This window comes from Aplysia californica, unplaced genomic scaffold (genome assembly GCF_000002075.1).
Source record: "Aplysia californica isolate F4 #8 unplaced genomic scaffold, AplCal3.0 scaffold00019, whole genome shotgun sequence".
NCBI lineage: Eukaryota > Metazoa > Mollusca > Gastropoda > Aplysiida > Aplysiidae > Aplysia > Aplysia californica.
Window position 1 is genome coordinate 1242579 of NW_004797289.1, and position 18364 is coordinate 1260942.

The following is an 18364-nucleotide window of genomic DNA, read 5'->3' on the forward strand; positions in this document are numbered from 1 at the left end:
GTATGTGTGTGTGTGTACATGCTGTCGCGTTTCACACCGCATCGAAACAACTGAGACAGTCTCAAAGTCTAGACTCTCCACCCCTATCCACAAAGCCTGCGCGCATTACAGGACAATGCGCCTTCAAGAAACAAAAGATGGGGACGCTAGATAAAATGGTACTTCCCCCACTCGTTAAGAGTACAGGCAAAAAAATTGAGCTGTTTATGGACGTAACGGACACTTCAATTATAGGCGCTCAGTAGACGATCAAAACAGTGTTGAGGCACGTTTGAAACCGTCAAAGACCAACCAGAAAAACGAATCCATATAATAGTTCATAGTTCACACATGCTGTTGCCTGATATTTTAAGTTGCATACTATAATACAGAATATAAAAGAGAAGAGTAGCTTTTTGTTTTTTCAAATAACGAAGAAATGCTTCTTTTCATAGTACCCCCAAAAGAAAGCTGAAATTCTGCACTTATATAACCTTATTGCGTTGAAAGTGTCGTAAAACTCTTTCTATAAAACACTTTTTAAAAAACCCCAGTACGTCTTCAAGTGTGCAAAAAATATGAGAGTTCTCAATGAGTTGTACCAGAGACGCGCTTGTATTATTGCTTTGTAACTCACTCTTTCATGTAACGAGCTAGCTCGATACATAGCGTCGCTGAAGATGGTAACTATGTCGACGTACTTTGGCTGAAAAAAAACCCCCAACAAATATCATTCGTGACTTCCGTCAGCAACAAAAAGAATCATCGAGTGTTGAAGCCAAAAAGAAATTAGGTCGGGTTCACGAGGCGGTACTGTCAAGTGTCAATTGATACGCACAAATCTATGGATTTAATGTGAGATCAGTTCGTGCGACCTAAATCTAGGACAAGTGCCCGAGGAAATTACAGGGATCACGCAGACAAGCAAAAAATTGAAAGCGGAATTTTAAGAACCTGCTGCGTTACGGTAAGTAAAAAACAAATTCACGCAAAACAGACCAGGGAGATGATGATGATGGTGATGATTATGAAGATGCGAAGAGGAGGATGAGGAGGAGGAAAAGTAGGAAGAGGAGGAGGAAGACGATAACAATGACGATGACAACGGCGATGAGTAAAAGCCTGCAATCAAACAAATAATTTTCTCAAAAACTTCCCTCTTATCAAACTCCAGGTACTAAAGCCGTTAATACCCCCTCCCCCCCCAAAAAAATATTGTGAGGCAGCGTGGTGGAAACAGGCTCTCGGCACTTTTTGGGCATGTAGAGTTATTGGTATCATCGTTTATTCGCCTTTATTTGGATGAAAAAAATATCCATTTATCTTGAATACAAGTCGATATTTTTGTGAATGAAGGAGGAGGGGTCACCTGTTTTTAGAGGTAAAATTAGTGAGAAAAATGCCGCCAAAGATTAGTTATTTCCTTATCTCAAGAGTCCGTGGTAACTGAAAATTTACATTTTTTGTGCCTTTAATCAACGTTTTTCAGAAAAAATCCACACTGAAATGAGTTCTTTAATGGGCATGAAAGGTGTTCAGCCAAAAAACAAAAATTCACAAACCTGTGGAAAAATGCAAGTTTCTTCACTTTGATTATTTTGACGAGAGCCTGATTCCACCACGCTGCCTCACATATATTAATAATTAATTGATTAAAAATATACATATATAAAGATCTTTTAAAAACCAAATGAACAAACTTTCTCAAATATACTCATACGATTAAACTTATTGTGAACACTGCGATAACATGACATCAACAAACTAATTAGAAGACATCAATTTTAAAAGGCTATTTAGGAGCAGTATCAGTCATTAACCACGACATAGTATTATTATTATTATTATTATTATTATTATTATTATTATTATTATTATTATTATTATTATTATTATTATCATTATTATTATTATTATTATTATTATTTTTATTATTATTATTATTATTATTATCATTATCATTATTATTATTATTATTATTATTATTATTATTATTATTATTATTATTATTATTATTATTATTTTACGTGTAGAGTTTGCCCTGTCAATATGTGGCCTTAACACCTCTTGTCCTCTAAGCTGGGGTCAATAACCACAAATAATCTGAACAGACAAAATCCTGTCAACCTATTGGTCAACAATTCATCAGCATTGGCGGCAATGGAATCATGTATCATATACAATTTCCGGGTATTGAAGTTGTCAAACGCGGACAAAATGAAACTAATTTACATCAAAGAGTTTACCTGCTGAGGGTGTAAAACATTAACTCTCACAAAATGTACAGTAGTCTAAAAAATATTTGATTCTTATGCTAAACATCTTAAATTTACTTAAAATCTAAAGCACCTTACTCCTACCTATTGCCTTTATAAACACCCCCCCCCCCCCTAAAAAAAAGAAAACAAATCCTCTAGACTTTACGTTTTATGACATACCCCCTTCCACTCCCTCCAACCCCCCCCCCCCCCCCGGCACCTCCTCCTCACCCCCTCTCCACTTTGCGTTTCATCTTTCCTGGAGGTTTTCTTTGTTATTCACCCTTAAGCGCAAGTTAACTTTAAGTGTTAGAAACGTGGCACCATCAACAGGCAGTAGCACCGTCAGCTAAATCCACTGAGACACGTACGTTAATTCATACAACAGCATAAACAACTAAGCGAAACACCATAGTAATCGTACACTTCTCAACAATAACAAATACATACAGACAGTTTTAAAACATACCGCAAAAATACACGGACTCTCGATCTAATTTATGGGATTGAAAAAATTTTGCTACTGATTTTTTCCTCGAAAGATCAAAGGTGTGCTTCTTACACAATGGAATAGTACTGTGGCGTTTTCCAGAGGCAATGTTCTCGGCCTAAAGATCAAAGTTCTACTTACACTGCGAAATAGTAGATATTTCCCACGGGCAATTTCTTTTACAAAAAAGGGTGATAAAAAGGAAGACCGAACAAGGCATACTCACATTGCTTGACTGTATAGTGTATAAATCAAATTTTCTAAGAGACAATCTCTTCAACACAGAGTAAAATACAAATCTGTCGACCTCAAGAAAGACAAGCTGTACTCACACAATGAAAAGATAGTTCGATACAAACAAAAATATGAACGCTGTACTCACACTGTGGAATGAAAGTTATGAACACACAGAGTGGGTTGTTCGGTTGTACGTTACTCTCTAGTAAAATCACTAATCTCCAACACTAAAAGGACACACGTGTGTTGCAAGAGTGCCGTAAAACATTTACTAATAGATAGATAGATAGATAGATAGATAGATAGATAGATAGATAGATAGATAGATAGATAGATAGATAGATAGATAGATAGATAGATAGATAGAGAGATAGAGAGATAGAGAGAGAGAGAGAGAGAGAGAGAGAGAGAGAGAGAGAGAGAGAGAGAGAGAGAGAGAGAGAGAGAGAGAAGGAAGGGAACGAAAAAGAAGAGGCGACAGACAAAAAGAGAAAAAAAATATATACTTACACAGTGAAATGGTATATAAAACATTTCCAGCCTGTAGGCCGCTCTAGGAAGTTGTATATCCGGCCCTGAATGGAGGTCTTGCCGTGTATACGTCCCAGAATCACTTTGTTCTGCAGCAGTTTATTGTACGTTCTGTCGGCCATGGGAGTCAAACCCCGGGACTCCAGGGACGGGGGGTATGTGGTGGAGGAGGGCGAGTACTCCACCTCCATGGAATGACCCAGCATGCCTGGGTAGCCGTTACGAGACGATTTGCTTCGTTTGAGAAGCCGTCGGATGTTTATTCTGGTTGCTGGGGGGTCCGCTGCGGCGGCGAGCTGGGGTGGGCAGGGGAGGAAGGTGGACGCTCTGTGAGATTTGGTCTGGGGTTTTAACTCCACTCCTTCTGACCTTCCTCCTCCTCCTCCTCCTCCTCCTCCTCCTCCCCCTCCTCCGCCAGCACTTCCGCCACTATTACCTCCAGAACTTCCTCCACCGTTGCTACCCCTACTGCCTCCTCCTCCTCCTCCTCCTCCTCCTCCTCCTCCTCCTCCTCCTCCTCCTCCTCCTCCTCCTTCTCCCCCTCCTCCATCATTACTCCCGTAGTTTTGTGTCGTGGTTCCGCTACCACTGCCTTTTGCTCCAGACAACGCCAACATGGCCTGCGAGGAACCGTCAGGTTCCGATCCGTGCTTGTACATCTTACTCATAATGTCTCCTCAAGAATTTCACAAAGCGGTGAATGGAATTCAGAAAATAGTAGAACTACCAACAGCGCTTACACAACACGCCAGCTTCGATATAATTCCTGGTCATATTTCACTGCAGCAGAACACATCAGATGCTTTTCACCCTGGATTTGGATTAGAGACAAAAAGGTATGAAAAATCAATTATTACTTCTGAACGATTAATGGTTAATTCTTGTTCTAATCCTATGTGAAATAAACAACTTGAGACTTATTAACATTGCCAAGAGAAAAGTGTGTCTTTTACTGAACAAAGTTTTTAAATTCGCATTTTTTTCAATACCGGATGCATAAAAGAATTTGAAAAAAAAGACAAGTTTTCAACAGGCATAGCATAGCTTTTAAAAGCCCAGTGATCGACTGTGGGGAATAAGGATTTATTTTTTCTAAAAACTGTAAATTACGTTGTACGTCCTCATCGACACAGTTAAGATCAAAGTCATGTCTTATAGCGAGACCTTTTTCATGTTATTAAACTGTCACTTTGGATAATTGGCGGGCTGACCGGTATGCTGTGTGATGCTAATTCTTAAGATCTCACCTTTATTGTTACTGAGGTGCCCTACAGAGAGGACTGTTTATATTGATAATGACAAAGCGATTTGAGAGATTATAATTTATCTAACAGTTCTCCGTATGTAATTGCACCGGTATTGCCATATAATTCAGAAAAAAGATGAAAATACAAATTTAAAAGAAAAACGGCAAGACATTTCTTAATTCCTACTTTCACTAAAAGCTTATCCAAAACTTCCAAAGTCAGCAGATCACAATCGTTACTCTTGAATCAGGGAAGTAATTAGCTGTCCTTTTAGGAGCTGTTTCGTAAACTGGAATTCAAGATGGCAACGTTGTCATGGCAACAATAAACTAGTATATTATGATGAAACTATGTAGAATCTCCGTCTAAGTAGGCGTAATATCTTAATAATACACCCCCCCCCCCAACAACAAGCGGACGACCACAAAATCAATTTTATTACAAACACAAACGTACACGCACAGTGTACCCACGCACGCACACCCACCCATCCACACACACACATACACATAAACAAAACAAACAAAAAACTAAACAAAACAAAACAAACACCGCGAGCTGCCCTTTATGACACTGACACTCTAGTACCCAACCGTCACGCTTTATGGGTTTTCCCCACTATCTGTAGCTGAAATATTGATGTCCAATACATCGGCGTTTTAGGTTTAAGCCAATCCACATGTGAGCAGCGAAAGCGAAACGGGTTCGCGATATCAAGTCACTATTTGAACCTTTACTTCCATGACTCAGCCAAGGCAAAAGCGAATGTTTGAAATTGCGTTTGTTGGCAGTTTGTGATTTCTGAACGTTTTATGTTTGTATTCTTTTCTAATCTAACCTCGTAGATATTTAAGGCGGCAATGCAGCTGTACAAAGTGCGAAAGTAGCGAATCACGAATTCAATGTTGCTTTAAGCTTGTTACATGAAGCGAGCAGTAATTGCAGCGTATCAAACTTTTTAAAACTTGAATATACTTTTGTGGGGGGTTTTTCACTAATATTTTCTTCTGATTTTGGGTCAGCTATGATAATCACTCCTACAATATAGAATAAAGCAATTTTTGCTCTGGCACAGTAATTATTGTATCTGAATTTTCGCTCGAAAACGGTACGTATTATCACTATTTTTACCACAAAATTGTATTTAAAAAATCAGTTTTCATAAAATTTTGCCTGCTTACAAATAACGTTACGTGCAAAAATTGTATCAAAAGTTTTGATGTATCTTAGAAATTGACAAAACTACATTCTACGACAATTCGAAAACTCGAAACTAATTTCCAATTTCCAAAGGATAGTCTGGCAATTATGAGAAAGATACGTGAACTATTCTAGTACATATCCTTTGTATGGCTTTGGTATACATGAATGTTTAATATGGATTTAATATCTTGGGAAGAAAATCATGAAAAAGCCAAGATCAAAAGATTTGTTTTCTTTCATATTAAAAAAATAACTTTTACCCCCTCCCCCAGAATTCATTGAACATATGGTTAAAAACTTATATCGGTTGAAAAAAAATCCGTTTTACTTTCACTGACCAAATGGCTTATCTCAATCTCTAACGATAATTGTTTAATGATTTTTAAAAGACGGTGGTACTGCCTCCCCTTAACGCCCCCATTGATACAACTCAACTTATTAAGAAGGGGAGCTGCTTTGGCCCTCACTGACAACACCCTAGCAGCCTTGCATAGGTTCTCGATATAATGCCATTTTCACTCGGGTATCGAACCTGCGCCTTCGGCGACCAACGTTACATCGTGGATCCCAATGAGTCTTTTTACGCCCTCATCGACATAATTCATATCATTGAGGAGGCGAGCTTTGACTCTGACTGTCGGGGTCAACCAGGGCTGAGGCTGATACAACGTCCCAGCAGAAAGACTGAGACATTCCATTAAAATTCTTGCCGCAAGGGAATTGAAACTAGGTCTTTTGCGTGAGATGGTGAATCCTTTAACCCAAACAACCACAGATGTCGCTATAAATCGCTTACTAAGGGTAGGTTTAGATATGCATAGACTAAGAAACTTAGGCTGGTTCCACACATTGTTATTTATTCTGTCAGAATCGAAACTTTAGAGAAAGATTCAGGAACACGCCGGGGTGGTTAAATTTGATTAGAGCATTTGTAAGCTAAAATATAACTAAATCTGCTTACTAAACAGTCCAGGTATTACAGAATACTGGCATTAAACCTAATTATTGAAAAGGGATCTTCTTGATGCTACAAAATTTGAACTCAGTCACTTGCTCTTTTACGTTGACCTGGCAGAATCTACCAAACGTAAGAGAGTTTATCTATGTATCTCTGAATTGTGACGGCTGAGCTAAGTTGATAAGTTCTTTTACCAAAAAAAACGAGATTTAATAGCTTGCCTTGAAACATTCGGACAATCCAACAGTTTGGAACACAAAACAGAAGATTCTTTCGGCTCTAATACCAGAAGCACAGAGCCTGGAAATGCACAGATTCTGGAAACTCCAAAAAGAACAGTGTTCAGTATTCACGTTTTGAACTTAGTAGCTTTTGTGGAGAAAATAATTCCAACAATCACAGATCATTTTGCTGATTTACGTAGATTTTGGTTTCCAGTGGAAGTGACAAGCAGCATCCTCAAAGCACGAGATGAACAAACGAACTGGGGCATGATGCGACGCGTTTAATTATAAACTCTGCACATTCACGAGAGAGGCAAGCTTCGATCCTATCGTGGGACCCCCTACCTCACTGCACAAAGCCATTGATTACGCTCCAAAACACGAAATTTCAATTTTTCGATCGTTTCTTTCGAAAGCTGAATAACAGAAGAGAACAGTCAACATTTTTCAGCCTTTCTTTTCCGATTTGGTCCGTGGCATGGTTTTACATTGTAGGCTGGAATTTCATCTGGTCGATACAAGCGGTGTTCTGGAATGTTCAGAGACATGTCTGTATGGACGCGACAACTGTGGAAGAGATAAAGAGAAAAAGATGGTGTCAGTCCTGAGATAAATGGACGCTTTGTCGAGTCACGTGCGGTTGAAGAGAAGAGAAAAAGGTGTGTGGTGGGGGCGGAAGAGGGTGCTATTATGAACAGAAGCCATCACTTCTGTATACAGAAAAGACTAATCAATATTATCTTTTGTAAGGCATACTTCAACCATGCCTGTCAAAGCCAACCCTTGCTGAAAGGAACAAAACGTCTAAGCAGAAGAACCATGTTCTCAATAAAGAAAGAGATACGGTGGAAGCTTAATAAACTATACGTGTTTTTCACCCTCATCGACATAATCTACTTCAGGAGATAGAAAATAACATAATATTGTATGTTCATTTAATGATTATTCGTGTGTGTTTGTTTGCGTATGTATGAGTGTTTATGTAAGACACACATACACACACACACACACACACACACACACACACACACACACACACACACACACACACACTCAGAGAGAGAGAGAGAGAGTGAGAAAGATATATATATACATATATATACATATATATATATATATATATATATATATATATATATATATATATATATATATATATATATATATATATATATGTGTGTGTGTATAGAAAGAGAAAGAAACACAGACAGATAGAAAGACAGACAGACGGACAGACAGACAGACACATTGACAGAGACAAAAGAAGGAAACAGATAGCTGTTTGTTTGCGCGTGCGCGCCTGTGCGTGCGTGTGTGTGTGTGTGTGTATGTGTGTGTGTGTGTGTGTGTGTGTGTGTGTGTGTGTGTGTGTGTGTGTGTTTGTGTTGACGAATACGATATGTGCGTGTATTTATTTTCCTTGGTGCACGAAATTTCTTTGTTAGGATCAATAAATGATTATCTTATCTATCTTATTTGGGACTCGGCCTGCTAATATCAGAGCATACCCGCGTGCTAGACGGCATACATCCGGGCCATAGGAATAGCATAATATTTTACGAATGCTATTCTCTCATACGAACCGACTTTACCTCTATCATCAAGTGAAAGGTCTAACCACTCCACCAGACCACTTCGGTAGAGGCTTACACCGACAGCAAAATTAAAAGCAGCGGACAGACACCCCCAACCCCCAGAAAAAAAATAAAACCAACCGTAGAAAAATCAAAAATATTCACAATATAAACATTAACTTTTTTCCATCTCCAAGGTCTCCCCCCCCCCCCCCGAACACACACACACACACACACACACACACACACACACACACACACACACACACACACACACACACACACCAATTCTCTCAACAAAGTCCCAATTTAGACAAGCAATCTCTTTTCTTTAATAAAACGCCCCAATTCAAGCGTTAGTCCTTTTTTCCCCTTCTGTCTATTGACACAACGATTTACTAAGACCCCTGGCGGGTCCCCCAGTTTCACAGTGGAGATCCTGAAATGACATCAGAAAACTCACGATCTATTTCTCACAGATAAACCCAGACGAAGAGTTCGATTTCTTTCCTAAAGTTTCCCCGGCGTTTTCCGCTAGTCTCAGAAGTATAATTGACCCTTTCTGGGTTCTCACACGTTTTGCTGAGACAGAAAAACCTCTGCCACAAAGCTCGCTGATAGGCCGGGGTTGTTGTTTTATTTTTAAATTTCTGTCATAGCTTACGTAAGCCTCTTATCTATTATCTATTTGTGGTGGCCGAATTTTGCTAATCAAAAGGCTTTTTAATGGCTGCATCGATCGACATGCGGTTTTCGCCAAAAGGTTCTTTAAAATATTCTCCAGATCATGACGCCATTGGTTTTTTCAGTTTTGAGACAGTTTTGCCGCAAAAAGCTAAATTTCTTTATTTCGCCGATCGCTTTTGTAGGCCGACGCTTTTGTCTCTGTAATTTTAGAAAATCTGAAAGTGATATTTCGCGAGGAGCATTTTGTTTTGAGAGTATAGATCTAGACCTTCTAATTTTTTGCATCTCTCAACATTTATTGCTCCATTCCAGTAGAGTGTAATTATAGTAGGCCAATGACTTTCAGTTGATGTTAATGCACCGATCATTCCTTTCATCGAAAGGGGGCCCAGCTAGTATTATCTATTTGTGGTGGCAGAATTTTGCTATTCAAAAGGCTTTTTAATGGCTGCATCGATCGATATGCGGTTTTCGCCAAAAGATTTCTTAAAATATTCTCCAGATCATGACGCCCTTGGTTTTTTCAGTTTTGAAACAGTTTTATTGCAAAAATCTAAATTTCTTTATTTCGTCGATCGCTTTTGTTGGCCGACGCTTCTGTCTCTGTAATTTTAGAACATCCGCCAGGTTTGTTTATTTCAAGTCGTACTTCCGTTCGATACTATCGCGCATTGTCGCGCAATACTGAACACTATTTTAAGTGTGCGACCCAGATCTAGCCTCATGTTTTCTTTTTTTACTTGGTGCTAAATTCGACTGTGATTCTTTCGTTTGATGTCTATAAAATAACTGTGGTTTAGAATCATTTAAAGGATGCACAGTTATATTAAAAAGTCTGAAGTCACTGTAGTTTAATTTTCAGTTTTTCATTAATTTCGTTTAGATCTAATCTTGGGAAAGTCTGTCTTCTAAGACACCATTGTAAACAGGTGAGTCTTTCGTTCACAAGGAGTACGTATTCGTACTGATCCCACAATGACTTGACGACCGATTCTTTTGAGTCCGTTCATCGATCGGGAAACCCAGCTAGTTATGTTATAATTCAAATCTATGGGTAAGCGACATATCATTCGGGAAATCCCAGAGCCCCTGAGCTCTAACTAGGGAGAGAAAACACCAGAAGGCTATATAATTTATAAACAAAGCATTGCCAAGGGGCACAATCAATTAAATAAATTGTTACTTCAATAATTGGTCAATATTTTTCTTCTCTTTGGAAACGATTTACCAAAAACTTTTTCAACGTAGTAAAATTGTTTACAAAGGGAGAATTTTAGTCTCTTCAGCCTACTTTTGCTAAGACAAGATTATTGTAATTGCTTTAATTTTGATGTATTACGATTTTGATTAGTAATGATAATTTGCTTTTTAAATGTATTTGTATTCAAGAAGACAAATTGTTCAATAGTTATTACTTGGTTATGTAAACAGCTTTGTCTCGATGGCGGATATTGTTATACAGTGAGAGGATACATCACTTGTGTGCGCTGGTGGCCGAATTTTACTATTCTAAAGGCTCTTTAATGGCTGCATTGAACAACATGCGGTTTTCGCCAATAGATTATTTAAAATATTCTCCGGATCATGACGCCCTTGGTTTTTCTGGTTTTTGAGACAGTTTTTCTGCTAAAAGCTAAATTTCTTTACTTCACCGATCACTTTTCTAGGCCGACGCTTCTGTCTCTGTAATTTTAGAAAATCCGCCAGGTTTGTTTATTATTTCAAGTCGTACTTCCGTTCGATACTAGCGTGCGTTGTCGGCAAATACTGAGCACTATTTTAAGTTTGCGACCCGTGTAGATCTAGCCTCATGTTTTCTTTTTTTATTTGGTGCTAAATTCGACTGTGATCCTTTCGTTTGATGCCCATCATCGCTTTTTCTGGACTCCTTTGTCTATTATATATTTGGCAACTTGGAAACACATGTGTCACTTTTCTCTCAAGATTTATTGCTCCATTCCAGTAGAGTATAAATAATAGTAGGCCTATGACTTTCGGTTGATTTTAATGCACCGATCATTCCTTTCATCGAAAGGGGGCCCAGCTTGTATTTTTAAATTTTTTAAAAAATTATTTGTCTGTCTGCATTTCTGTCTGTCTCTAGGTATCTCAGTCAATCTGTCTGTCTGTATCTATCTATCTATCTATCTATCTATCTATCTATCTATCTATCTATCTATCTATCTTTTAGACACACATGTGCCATTGGTTGTATAATTGGGCCTGCAAAAACGAAGTTGCCAGTTCAAATCCCTGTGTGTGCCAAAGCTGCGTCCTTGTGACAGACACTATAAACAAGACACACATTTTACTCACTCACCCAGGTGGGCACGGGAAACCGACTTAAACATTAATAATGAGCGTGTCAGTACAATTTATTTTTGAGCGCCTGCAAAATGGCAGCTTACACACCACCCTTCCCAGGTAGCTGAAAATGTCTCCTGAGAATGTCTCCTGATATGATTAGATTTGTTGGGTTTATAAAGGTTCCTGCTTAGTTGCTGGTATAGGCGCTATTCTGGGGAATTTTTAGAAATAATAGTATTATTAATATGTCTTTTTAGCTGTATTAGAGTTGCTTTAAGTCCGTTTTAATATGTGTTCAGAGCAGACACACTCGCCAAAAGGGGATCTAGACAGGAACAAACCAACATTCCAACTTCATACAACACTGCAAAACAAATCATTAAAAGCAACAGCAAATAAGATTGGATGAGCAGATGGGCCTTGGCAAAGACGGGCAGAGCAGTTTTCAAACATATGACTACAACAAAACGAAATGACAATATCAACCACCTACAGAGAAAGAAAGAGACCACGATCTTCCGCCTACGAACAGAACATATACAGCTCAACTTTCACTTGAACAGAATAAAACCAGAACTTCCTCCAATGTGTCCTTTGTGTGGTTATGCATATGAGACAGTGGAACATCACCTTTTCCACTGTACAGCCCTAAATGACATCAGAGCTACACTTCTCCCTCCGACCCCTAACTTCGAGATACACACTCTACGGAACATTACAGCAACTGCAGCAAACCTGCACTTATCACTACATGGCATTGAACAGAAGGGCGAGAGCCCAGATGTTGCTGGATCGATAACAACAACAACAACAACAACAACAATATGTGTTCAGTTTGTCAATGTTTGTTTAACATATTATTTACTTTTACATTTCTCGGTCTTTGTCCATTTTGTCTCTGTGCCTGTCTCTCCGACTCCCTGCCTCCCTGTTCCCCTATTTATGTTCATATTATGTCTGTCTGTCTGTCTGTCTGTCTGTCTGTCTGTCTGTCTGTCTCTCTCTGTCTCTCTCTCTCTACCCCCCCCCTCTCTCTCTCTCTCTCTCTCTCTCTCTCTCTCTCTCTCTCTCTCTCTCTCGCTCAATATATCTGTGTGCGTCTTCTTTCTATCTATCTATCTATCTATCTATCTATCTATCTATCTATCTATCTATCTATCTATCTATCTATCTATCTATCTATCTATCTATCTATCTATCTATATCTCTCTCCTTACCCCTTTCAGAACAGAAGCCTATTCTCAAATCCCTTCCCTCGGCGAATTACTATTTGTGAGGCATTGTTGGGAAATCGGACGCTCGTCAAAGTAATGAAATCAAGGAAACGGGCATTATTCAACTTCATAAGCAATTTTTAAAAAGTTTTGTTCAACCCAACGCCATTGTGTCTATTCAAAAGTATATTATCTATGTGAATCTTTCTGAAAAACATACATGTGCAGTTTCCAAGAACACTATAACTTTCTAGGTCACCAAAGCTTGGCTGCCATGTTCTCGCTAATTTTGCCTTTGATACCAAGCGACTTCCCCTTCCCCCAACCTCTTTAAATCTCAAAAGTCTCGACTTCTATTTAAGATAAGTGGCTATTCACCAAATGCAAGATACATAACAAACTTTAAACGGATAATAACAATTCCAACTACCAGAAAAATTGACGAGCGCCTGATTCCACCGCGTCGCGAAACATTTCGTCCACTCACGGGAAGCGGTCAGCCCGTATTGAAATTCTTTTCACGGGAACATTGATGATTATCCCCCTTTTGCCTGGCGTCTGAACAGGCACTTTTATAGAGTAGCCATCACTTTGCGGGACCTCTCACCGTAATGGGAGTAGGGGGACAACAGGAATGCTTGTGGTCACACAGGCTGATGAAAAAGGAAACAGTATGCTTCTCTATGAGAGTAGCCGCTGGCGCTAAAATTAGTTCACATAATGGAAAGTAGGAATCTGTAGAGGAGTCACTGGGAGTGATGATGTACAGAAAAGTAGGAAGACTTGGAGTAATAATATTAAGAGTCTCGCCACCAGTAGCGTGGCTCCCCAAGCGCAAATGGCGCCATGGCGCCTCCCTTTGAAATGGAGAAGGGATTTTCAAAAAAGGAAATACGATTTTCCAAAACTTAACTAAATATCATAATATTTTCTTCAAAGAAATCTCTTATTCAGTGTTCATCCCTAAGTACGACAGTCTTTGGTTAAGGTGTCTATAATTAGGCTAGTGGGAGGAGGGCGGGTAAGCCTCCCTTGGCCGGTCGCAAGGGTCTCCCCACGTCTTTCGTTCCCTACGTCTGACGTCACCGAGGGTGTCGAGCCCAGATCGGCGCTACCTGAACCAGTGTCTCTGCCTAAGCCCATCTGGGTGTTCATTGTTTAGGTGTGAAGTCTGGTCAAAATAATTCCAAATGATCTATAAACTATTTGATTCAATCAGTTGAAAACAGGGTTTTCTTTCCAAGAATAGCAAAAGACGTTTGACGGAAGACACAAGAGATATCACCAAGAACACAACTCAGCCAAAAATGCTACAACAGGTACTCCCATCACACTAAGAGATTGTACTGTTGGGCCAAAGGGCCAAGATGGATTTGGCGCCTGTATGGTAGGGAGGGGATGGAGTGGTAGTTAGCCTGGACATTGCATGGTTGCAAACTGTCTAAAAATTGGTTTGTTTGACTGTCTGCTTTCTAGAAACCAGAAATGCAAGTGAATTAGGGAATGGGGTCATTTTGTCAAGACGCCCCGAGGGCAATAGCGCATGCGTGTTCTTGACCGTGAACGTGTGCTTTTCTATTGATCTGTGGGAAGTTATTGTTTTGTGAGTGATTATGATGCGATGTGATTGTGTGCATCTTGAGCGCCGAACTTGGGTTTTTATCATCAGATCTCTCTCTCTATATAAAAGATTGTACCGGCACTTATCTTTTCTTCTTGCGTGGAAGTAGGTGTCCCTGTATCAGTACTAAAATCAAACGAAGAGGCGTAGAGTAGGTCTACAGTTTATAGGCCTGTCATAAGTAGGCAATACTATTCGTTGTGCATAAATTTGTTCTTGGCGCCACCTTCTCTGGAAGTGACGCCACGCCCCTGCTTGCCACGGATAAGGAAAGGTGGAAAGAGTTTGTTTGAGACCTAGCTGTTACCTGGTCTAATACAGATTGAGAAAGGCAGTGATGATGATGATGACAGAATCATCATCTTGATCATAACGATCGTGATGAATGGAAAGATAAACGCACAAAAATTAAGAGGAAGGACGGGGGAGGGTCTGATCAGGCTATGGATGGCATAGGATGCATGTGTGTGGGGGGGGGGCTGTGTGCGTTCTCTTTTACTGAAAAAAAGGAACATGGTTGACAATCTGACCAAAAGAAATCTAAAGCAAAAAAGGGAAGAAGAAAAAACAAAAACTATAATTGCACGGTAGCCTCGTTTTGGAGTCCACTAACCTCGTTTCTGGTTGACCTCGTCGGACTTGGTTTGGATACCGACCATGTTCCCGGCCCGCTCTTCGCTATTAGGCTACCTCCCTTCTTGGCTTCTACTCGATCTCGCCCTACGAGCCCACGGAACGATGCAACACTCTGTGAGCCTCAATTTTCATTCATTCCAGCCTCACCGTCCATCCCCGCACTTCACCCCTTCTCATCCCCTCCCGCTCAACCCACCCTGCTTTTTATTTCCCTCTTTTCCCCCCCCCCCCCCCCCCACACACACACACACTTTATCCTAACCTAGCCACTGATTTGATAAGAGCGACGTCTGGGACTCACTAGCCCCGCCATGACGCGAGATCGAGACACACAGAGGCCGCATCCGGTAAACGTCAGTGACAGTATCCTATTGAATTGTACCAATGCTTTTATTGTGTCGCTCTAACACGGCTACAAATGGAGGTTACGTTTGGTTGTGAAATGTAAGCCCTCTTTTTGTGCTTTCTATCTATCTATCTATCTATCTATCTATCTATCTATCTATCTATTTATCTATCTATCTATCTATCTATCTAATATCTTTATTTTTATCTCTCTCTTTCTCTCCCCCTCTTTCTTTATATTCCACCCCGACCTAGATCTAATCCTCTCTCTCTCTCTCTCTCTCTCTCTCTCTCTCTCTCTCTCTCTCTCTCTCTATCTATCTATCTTTCTCTCTCTCTCTTTCTCTCTCTCTCTCTTGCTCTCCCGCTGTTTCTATTTCTTTCTCGTTCTGTCTTTCTTTTTTCTTTCTTCTCTCTCTCTCTCTTTCTCTCTCTCTCTCTCTCTCTCTCTCTCTCTCTCTCTCTCTCTCTATCTATCTATCTTTCTCTCTCTCTCTTTCTCTCTCTCTCTCTTGCTCTCCCGCTGTTTCTATTTCTTTCTCGTTCTGTCTTTCTTTTTTCTTTCTTCTCTCTCTCTCTCTTTCTCTCTCTCTCTCTCTCTCTCTCTCTCTCTCTCTCTCTCTCTCTCTCTCTATCTATCTATCTTTCTCTCTCTCTCTTTCTCTCTCTCTCTCTTGCTCTCCCGCTGTTTCTATTTCTTTCTCGTTCTGTCTTTCTTTTTTCTTTCTTCTCTCTCTCTCTCTTTCTCTCTCTCTCTCTCTCTCTCTCTCTCTCTCTCTGACACACACACACACACACACATACATACTCACCCCCCCACACACCACTTGTTCATAATATTACTCTTCGTCAAACGTCCATTATTTATCACCAAGATCATGAAGCAGCACGGTCGGTCAGGGGGTGAGATCCATTTGAGTCACGACGCGCTGGAATCAGGCGCTGGTCACGTTTTTTTCAACATGTTGAGTTATTAGTGTTATCTTTAAGTTCGTTCATTAGTCTTGCTTTTGATTGAAATAATAACAATCTCTCTTATGGAACTCGAGATATTTGCTTTGAAGGAGATGGAGATCCCTTTTTTCAGGGTTTATAGTAGTAAGAAAATGGCCGCCAAATGTTGGTGACTTCCATAGCTTTCCTTTATTTTTCCTTTTCGGGTTGTTGTTTTTTTTATAGAAAAAATCCACATCGAAACGTGCTTTTAAAGGGACATAAAAAGGTATTGAGTCAAACAAACAAGTTTAGACAAAAATGTGAACATTGGCGGAAAAATACCAGTTTCTTCGATTAAAATTTCCATTAGATCGACGAGCGCCTTCTTTCACCACGATGCCTCACATTTTGTTCTCCTAGCAAAGTGAACTCAATCAATAGCTTTTACACACAACAGTGATCATTTCCCACTCCAGGATGTTCTCAACATGCCTCTGGATCACCATTTATGTCTAGTATGGTAATGCGCAGTGTTCGCTTCATTTACATGTATTTCGTTTGGCTTCCAGTCTAAATTTCAGATCAAACGAATTCACTATTGCATATTTTTTGTGAGAAAACTTCCCTTTTACACATCATTCTATGACGTACGCAAACTATTGATTCATTTCTGAATCTGTAGCTAACATTGTTTGTTTGTTTGTTTGTGTGTGTGTGTTTGTGTGTTTGATTGTGTGTTTATGTGTTTGCTTGTTTGTTTAATTGAGTAATTATTTGTTTGTTTGTTTAATTGTTTGTTTGTTTGTTTATTTGTTTGTTTATTTGTTTGAGTAAAAAGAAGTGCATCGACACAATAGTGGTCATTTAGAGCTGGCAAAAAGTAATCCAGTCAGACAGAAACAATAGAAAAAAAGAAAAAAAGGAGAACCTACCACCTGCTATAGCTACCACCATACATTTGCAGTAGTGAAAACTTGTAGAATGTATATCTCGTAGTCCACGCCCCTCTGATAAGCAAACTGTTGTTAATACAGTTTATCCGCTTTGTCCATTTTTTTTTGCATGAAAACTTCTAAAGAGTCCTTTAACTGTCGAAGAAGTGTATAAAACACACAAATACATGTACCTTCAGCTCTATACGGTCCACAGATGAATTATTGAATCAGGGACAAAGAAATCGTTCAGTAAATGAGATGGAATAAGCCTCTGGCAATAAGAGTCGCTGGTGAATGAATGCTGGAGTTGTTAGACCGTTTAAGCTTTGTGAAAGTAGAATATTTACCTTGGAAACGGTTTAGCGGCTGGATACAATTTACCTTTCATTACGGAGACCACCACGCAAATGGGTTTTTTTTCCTGGACGACCTCTGTGATTTCAGCTTTAAAGGGCACAGTGTGACGTCATCGAATTTTGTGATGTTCACTCAGAGTGTAAATAAAATTAATGTCTACGATTGTTGAACCTGTCCAAAACGACCACCCATTGTCGGGGAGAAACGTGGTCATCTTAGGGACCTACGGTCCTTTTGGACAGTGTCATTATATTCCATTTACATAGCAAAAACACAAGGGGGTAAGTGGAAACTGGTCGATTGAGAAGGTGATTGCCTTGGACAGGTCAAGGTCGTTAAATCAGGTTCGACTGGAAATCAGCCCTCGTGGGAAGAATGCTTTAGTTAGAGTAATCAAGCACCCAAATAAATTTTGTTTGGGGTAATTTGAAGTAAAACTTGATTTTGCAAAAATGAAATTCAGCTGCTTTAAGTGTGTGTGTGTGTGTGTGTGTGTGTGTATGTGTGTGTGTGTGTGTGTGTGTGTGTGTGTGTGTGTGTGTGAGTGTGAGTGAGAGAGAGAGAGAGAGAGAGAGAGAGAGAGAGAGAGAGTATGTGTGTGCGTGTATTTGTGCCTGTGTGTGTG

At 39.7% G+C, this 18364-nt stretch overlaps 1 protein-coding gene and 1 long non-coding RNA gene across 2 annotated transcripts in view; both read right to left on the bottom strand.

Annotated features, from left to right (window-relative positions):
* Positions 1–3886, bottom strand: part of LOC101863638 (potassium voltage-gated channel subfamily KQT member 1) — a 73255-nt gene extending 69369 nt beyond the window's left edge. The window contains exon 1 of the mRNA XM_035971763.1: positions 3475–3886. Coding sequence (XP_035827656.1) covers positions 3475–3701 — 227 coding nt within the window. The 5' untranslated portion in view covers positions 3702–3886. The remainder of the gene's footprint in view (positions 1–3474) is intronic.
* Positions 3887–4028: 142 nt separating this feature from the next.
* Positions 4029–18364, bottom strand: part of LOC118478329 — a 127286-nt gene continuing 112950 nt past the window's right edge. Inside the window, exons 3-4 of the long non-coding RNA XR_004858956.1 lie at positions 7190–7694; positions 4029–4306 (exon numbers count right to left, since the gene is read on the bottom strand). This is a non-coding gene — a long non-coding RNA (uncharacterized LOC118478329). The remainder of the gene's footprint in view (positions 4307–7189; positions 7695–18364) is intronic.